General features: G+C 55.5%; 1 protein-coding gene across 1 annotated transcript; it reads right to left on the reverse strand.

The window, feature by feature from the left end:
* Positions 1 to 2,083: 2,083 nt before the first annotated feature.
* LOC119302567 (cytochrome P450 78A9-like) lies at positions 2,084 to 4,173 on the reverse strand. Its single transcript, XM_037579603.1, has 2 exons — positions 3,132 to 4,173; positions 2,084 to 3,028 (listed from the first exon to the last, which is right to left on the reverse strand). Exons 1-2 carry the CDS (start codon positions 4,116 to 4,118, stop codon positions 2,411 to 2,413), a joined length of 1,605 nt encoding a protein of 534 aa, XP_037435500.1. The 5' UTR covers positions 4,119 to 4,173; the 3' UTR covers positions 2,084 to 2,410.
* Positions 4,174 to 7,151: the final 2,978 nt, after the last annotated feature.

A 7,151-nucleotide genomic window follows, 5' to 3' on the forward strand; every position in this document is an offset into this window, starting at 1 on the left:
GTAAGGGGGTGCGCCTTGGCCTAATGGGCCAAGGGCACCAGCCCCACATAGGCCCATGCGCCTAGGGTTTAAGGGGGCAAGAGTCCTAGGAGGGTAAGGCACCTCCTAGGTGCCTTGGGGGGGAGGGAAACCCCCCTTGGCCGCCGCACCCCCTAGGAGATTGGATCTCCTAGGACCGGCCACCCCCCCTTGGCACCCCTATATATAGTGGGGGAGAGGAGGGACTTCATACCTGAACGTCTTGGCCTTTGGTTGCCTCCTTCTCCCTCCCCAACACCTCCTCCACCTCCATAGTGCTTAGCGAAGCTCTGCCGGAGTACTGCAGCTCCATCAACACCACGCCGTCGTGCTGCTGCTGGTGCCATCTCCCTCAACCTCTCCTCCCTCCCTTGCTGGATCAAGAAGGAGGAGACGTGGCTGTTCCGTACGTGTGTTGAACGCGGAGGTGCCGTCCGTTCGGCGCTGGTCATCGGTGATTTGGATCACGTCGAGTACGACTACATCATCACCGTTCTTTTGAACGCTTCCGTGCGTGATCTACAAAGGTATGTAGATGCATCTAATCACTCGTTGCTAGATGAACTCCTAGATGATCTTGGTGAAACGAGTAGGAAAATTTTTGTTTTCTGCAACGTTCCCCAACAGAAGGAGAGTTGCACCCGACAACGGGCACCGCTGGAATCACCACCACCTACGGTAGCCACCATCGCCAACCTTGTTGCAGGCAGCTGAGCTGCCACCATCCACCATGGGCAATATCTGGGCAGGGGAAGCCCCAAACACCGCCACCAGTAGCATCCACAACCAGCCGAGAGGAGGCATGGTCGGGAGCAGCCAACAGGGACGCTTCATCAGCCGCACGTCGAGGGTAGGGTGGCGCTGGGAGAGGTGGATATCAGGGAAGGGCCATGCCACACGGGGCAGCCGTCGATGAGGGCAGCAAAGGGCGAGGAGTACACGGCTGGCGGAGCCGCCTTCAGGCCGGGTAAGGGCCACCACAGGAGCAACGGGAGGAAGCGACAATGGGAGCTGCTCATGCAGGAGAGCCACCGATGCGTTGTTGCCACGTAACCGCCAGAGAGAGGATGTGCGCCGCGGCGTGTGGCCGCCGCCAGCCGGAGAAGGGGATTGTGCGGCATCAGCCACTGGGCCGCGAGCAGTAGTGGCTCGCGCGTGCTGGATGGAGACCCCACCGCTGCCGCCACAACACCGGCTTCACCACAAATGTTTTACTAACATGCAAAGTTTCTTGATGGAAAAACATTTTCGCGAGGTCTGAACATAAAAAAAGATAGTCTAAAGTGCTTTTAAAAATGCCCTTTTTAGAACTTTGTTTCTTACGGAGATCTCCACAAATGTCTTTTCACCAAGAAATTTTGCATGTTTGTAAAGCATTCATCAATTATTGTCTCAAGAGAAGTTCCATTTTAAAAAAGAAAATCTTATTTTAGCCGATGTTATTGTTCACCCGGGTGCATATGCACCCAAGTGTAGAAACTCCATGCCTGAACAACTGAGCTTATATGGCAGTGATTCTTCTTCTCGCAACCGAACGTCTGCAGCAAACAGTAACAGATTTTTAGCTTGGGACAGCAACGTTGGATGTTGGTGCACAAAGACGGTGGCGTGCAAGCGGTCGGATTCACCACGGAGCAATCTTTGCGCTTCATATGTTGTAGCGTAGCGCGCAACTTGTTGGTGGGCTTGGAGAAGTGCTTTTTGGGCGGTGTGGATGGGTGCACGCGCGGGGATAAGGCCTGCACGCGCTTGGGTAGAAACGGCTGCCCGGTTGTTTTCCGCGCGCTTTGGCCATGCCCAGGGGCAGGGGGTGATCAACATTTGGTAGCTCATGCCATCCTCACAAATTCAGAAACACACGCAAATTTTCAGCATTTGCAATAACTTAGCGCTGCATTGCAGCTGATCACGGGACAAGAATCTACCGTCACTGTAGACCTGGATATGCGCTTGGTTGGTGTACATATTTTGATTATTTACCAGCTCTGTTTGGACATCCACTGTGTGTCACCATACCAGGTACTACTACTAGTAGCATTATGCTCGGAATAGGATAACAATAACAAGACAGAGACATTTGTTTCTTAGTACCAGTAGGTAGTAGAATATATATACATCAGCTAGCAATATCTTACAGGGCAGTTGCGGAGGAGAGAAATAATAAAAGGCTAACGAAATAATAACTGGGAACGAACAAAAAGAAGGCAAAAACATCACGGTCGTCACCTGGCACGTCCATATATAAAGTCTAGTACTACTAGGTAATTCATCCCTTGCTAGTTGCTCATCAGGATAAGCGTACGTGCGTGCGTGGTACCAGGCCAGCGAGCCGACCGGTAGCGACAACGCCTCTAGGCAGCTAGCGGCGCACGTACGTAGGCGCGCTGCGTCATCACGCCGCCGGGCGTCGCGGCCTCGGCGTCACCGCCAGCGGGGCCGCCATCTCGCACGACAGCCTCAGGGTCTCCCCCAGGTGGACGCCGCGCGCCGGGTCGGGGGAGGGGAGGAACTCCAGCTCGTGCAGCAGCGTCGCCAGCCAGAACGCCACCGTCGCCATCGCCAGGCTCTTCCCCGGGCAGCTCCTCCGCCCGGCCCCGAACGGCGCCAGGCGGAGGTCCGACCCCATGACGGAGAACTCGCCGGCGGCGAAGCGCTCCGGGCGGAACTCGTCCGGCTCGGCCCACACGTCGGGGTCGTGGGTGATGGCCCACATGTTCACCATGGCTGTGGTGCCAGCGGGGATGAGGAACCCGTCAACGTGAATGTCCGAGGTGGCGAGGCGGGCCCAGGAGAGCAGCGGTCCGGGCGGGTGCACACGCAGCGTCTCCTTGATGACGGCGTGGAGGTAGGGGAGGGAGGCCGCGTCGGACTCGGTCACGGCGCGGTCGCGCCCCACCGCGCGGTCCAGCTCCTCGTGCACCTGCGCCTGCACGTCCGGGTGCAGCACCAGCCGCGCCAGCACCCACTCCATCAGCACCGCCACTGTGTCAGTCCCGCGGAACACCATCTCCTGCGCAACAAAGATGAACGTATCAGAGGCCTGGAAACGAAACGGAACGAAACGTGCGTGGCTGTGTACGCTTGGGAGTTGGTTTGGGTTCGGTTGCACACACCCAGAGCACCGCGATCATGTCCGCGTCGGCGAGCCTGTCGCCGCCCTGGAGGGAGAGCAGGACGTCGGTGAAGTCCTTGACGGCGGAGGAGGGAGCGGCGGAGCGGTGGTCGTCGATGATGCGGCCGACGAAGCGGTTCACGCGGGGGACGAGACGGGAGCACCGGGCGCGTGTGCCCTGCGGGTCGAAGCGGGCCAGCCAGGGGAGGTGGTCGGACCAGTTGAGCTGGCCCAGCAGGTCGTAGCCCTCGTCGACGAGCTGGCTCAGCTCGCGGACCTCCTCGCTCTCCTTGTTCGTGTCCAGGTCGTAGCGGCGGCCGAACACGGACCACATCACGTTGTGCAGCGACCCGCGCCGCAGCACGCGCCGGACCTCGACGCCGGCGCCGGCGCTGGCGAGGGCCGCCACCATCTGGTGCGCGATGACCGCGCGCTGGGGAGCTGACGCGGTGACCTGCCACGGGGAGAAGAGGTGCGTGGAGGCGACGCGGCGGAGCGCGCGCCAGTACGCGCCGTGGGGCGCGAAGCCGATGGCGCGGTGGAACAGGAGCCCGTACGCCGACTCCTTGATGGGGCGGTCGGCGAAGGCAGGGCTGTTGAGGATCTCCCTGGCCACATCAGGGTGCGCGGCAACCACCATCCGCGTCTCGCCGAGGGAGAAGGCCATCAGCCTCTTGGCGCGGCCGCCCAGGCGCGAGGCCTCCGCCGCGAGCTTGCGGTGTGAGAGGCCGGTCATGAGCCACATGCTGCCGATGAGCGGCAGGCCCCTGGGCCCCGGGAGGAGGGATCCCTTGAGGCGGCGGGTGAGCCACCACCTGCCCCAGGCCGGGCCGCCGGGGAAGCACCAGTGCAGGAGGCAGGTGAGGGCGAAGGCGGCGGCGCAGACCGCGAGGAGGCCGGCGAGGCGGCCGGGGTGGTCGCCGCCGCATTTGGCGGCGAGCGACAGGTACAGGAGCCAGCTGGCGGCGCAGTCGTCGGGGGTCGCCATGGATTCTTCGCTCGCCTTGCTTTGGCTGGGGTGTTGTTGGGGCTTTTGGGGTGGTGCGTGCGTTGAAGTTGGGGAGTCATGGTCGGGGCGTGGCCCGGTTTTATAGCCGCAGGAAAGGCGGCAAGGGCGACGCACGGGCCGTAATGACCAGGGCGGTCGATTCAATTCGATTTCATTAGTGGCGTTGATGATGATCGATACGGCGCGTCATCAGTGCCGAGAGAGAAGCAGTACTACTCCTACTAGTAACGGTGCAGGCGTTTGCTTGCCCAAATTGATGATCGCCGTAACTGCGAGCGTTAGTCGTGGAGGGGCATCCGAGGCGAGCGCGACGGAGACGGACGTAGGAGTACGATATTTGTGCTGGCCTGGCACGCAAACGATCGGCGGTGGAGCGGGAGCCAGCTGCGGCATGGGGTGGCACGTGATGGCCATGCGGTTTTGCTCCGATCCGGTGGGCAACGGGAAGCGGCCGGCCGAGGTAGTAGCTAGTAGGCGGGCACATGAGCCGCGTGAGCAGCAAGGTCGGTTCGGTTCAGTTCTCCTCCATCGCCCATGCCCACCGTGGGGGTGGGGCGCGCGCGGATTGCGGCGGCACGTCCTCACGCGGGCCTCGTGCGGCGCCACCGGGCCGGGCCTCCCCGGAGGGAGGGAGGTGACGGCACGTACGCGCGCATCGATCACGTTGCTCACCAACCCATCCATCCATCCGGCGATGAACTGCAGCTAGCTACTCCGTATGGCTACAGCCGGTATAGCTCCATCGATTGGGCCATATATACATGCACGGAATCGAATCGAATAGCCTGAGCTCAAGCATGTACGCTACGTCGTATGTGGGGCACCGCTGCCATACGCATTCTGCAAACAAACTCGTCCGCGTGCATGGGCGAGCCGATTAACCTGCCCTCATTGCGGATTAGGTGCAGTGCAGGCAGCGGCCGTCACGTCCAAATGAGGAAAGGGACCCCCAAATCCGGGACGCATCATGCTAAAACTAGTTTATGGTGTCAATGTTGGCGGTTCCATTAAATTAACAATCATTTGCTGAGCTAGCTAAGACGGAGCTTCATGGAGGGTCAGCATAGGGAGTAGCTATACTACTGCTGCTAGTAAATATTATCTTTCCCGCCGCTGCGTTGGATCACAACTTACTAGTCATCCCCGGGCATGTGAGCAATGCAAATGGGAGAAATGGCAGAATTCGAGTGGAACGTTGTCAAGATGTTGGTGCTCATATAGCTCGCTTATCTTGACTTTACGGTCGGTCAGCAGCTCCATTCATGCCACATTGGTTGATTTTCATTTTTAAACAAGGAGCCTCCTTGGCGATTTTCATCGAAGAAATCACCAACAGTTTACAAGGTGTTTTTTTCTTCTTTGAAAAACTATCTATTTATCTTCAATCATGATAGTACAACGAACACTAGATATAATAAAAATAATTTCAAGATCGGTAGACCATCCAACAACGAGTACAAACAATGAAGCGAGCCGAAGACGCGCCGCCATCATTGTCCCTCCCTCACCGGAGCCGGGCATAATTTCTTGTAGTAGGCAGTCGAAAAGTCGTCATGTTACGGCTCCCTAGAACCAGGGCACCAGAATAGCAACCGCCCACCGATGAAGAAACGAATAGATCGGAAGGACCCAACCTGAAGACACACGAATATAGACCGGATCCGAGTAGATCCACTAAGACAACCATCGTCCGTACCCTGCGAGAACCGGCGAAGACACACCTCCACACACCCTCAGATGATGCTAGACAGACCCCCGAGACGGGGGCTTGACGGGAAGAACGTTATTCCATGTTCTCGGAGCCGCCACCGTCTCGCCTTCTTGAGTAGGACACAAACCCATAACAAAAATCAGAGAAACATCTAAAAACATAGCCCTCCCGCCGGCAAGGGTGGGGATCCACCACACCCCAATGGCTCTAGGGCTACCGGAGACAATGCAGACCGGTGGCTGGCAGAGAAACCCTAAGTTGCGTGTGGGGGCAACTTTTACTGGTTAATTGAATGTGTGGTGAAAATTGGTTTACAAAGTGCTTAAATCATAATATTTAGTTACCGAGCTAGGATAGTGAATTTTTTTTTGCTTTCGGGCCCCATGGAGCCTTTTATTTTCAAACATTCATTTAAAAAAATTATAAAACAATTTTTAAGGGTTAACAAATTCTGCAAAATATACAAGTGGTTATAGATGTACACAAGGTTTGTGTGAAATTCCAGCACGAAATACTTCTTAATGTGGCATGTACACAAAAATTAAAATCAAGTGATTTTAGTGAATAGTACATGTGCTAGAAATACGTGATTTTGTCATTTTTGTGTACCTCGCATAAAAAAGTATTTCATCATGAAACTTTGCAGACGAGTAGTATACATCCATATGTATATGTGTAACTTTTTTCCAGCATTTTCTGAAACTGAAAAATTTATTTTGAAGTTTTCAAGTAAAGAGCACCATGGAGCTCGAGCTCCATTAGGTATTTCTACAGAGGTGTTTTTTCCAGCATAATATATGTGTTTGATTTACACAAAAACTGATGCACCTCATATTCTAAAATGGAGGGAGTATAACATAAGCACATAAAGCCAACATACACATAAAAAGCTCATAAACAATCCTCTACAAAAGCTCAAGGCACATCGAGAAAACCAAGCAATATTAGATGAATTAGCGACAACATCAATTCGCCGCGATCACGAGCACCGTGGAATTCCTGCGATGTCTCCTTGCGAAGTTCTCCTGAAGCAACTTCTTAACCATCTATACTGCTTCAATTCTTTCTACCTGACGACTTTTCTGCAAGACACTCCACTAGCTTCATTTAACAAATAGGATGGCAATGGTTCGGGTATGGGACATGTACAACAATCTCATACCCATACCCTACATGCTCATGGGCATCAATAACCTTGTTTGTTTCAGCTTCAGTTGGCTTTGAATCACCTATGGATTCAGTTCGCTAGCAAAGCCGAATTAGGTTTGCCACTGAAGTACACCTGGACATGCTTCAAGCAA

The sequence above is a fragment of the Triticum dicoccoides genome, chromosome 5A (genome assembly GCF_002162155.2).
Source record: "Triticum dicoccoides isolate Atlit2015 ecotype Zavitan chromosome 5A, WEW_v2.0, whole genome shotgun sequence".
NCBI lineage: Eukaryota > Viridiplantae > Streptophyta > Magnoliopsida > Poales > Poaceae > Triticum > Triticum dicoccoides.

Coding starts and splice junctions, on each gene's coding strand:
- LOC119302567 (XM_037579603.1), bottom strand. CDS start 4,118: ATGGCGACCCCCGACGACTGCGCCGCCAGCTGGCTCCTGTACCTGTCG. Junction 3,029..3,131: donor ACATGATCGCGGTGCTCTGG/GTGTGTGCAACC, acceptor TTTGTTGCGCAG/GAGATGGTGTTCCGCGGGAC.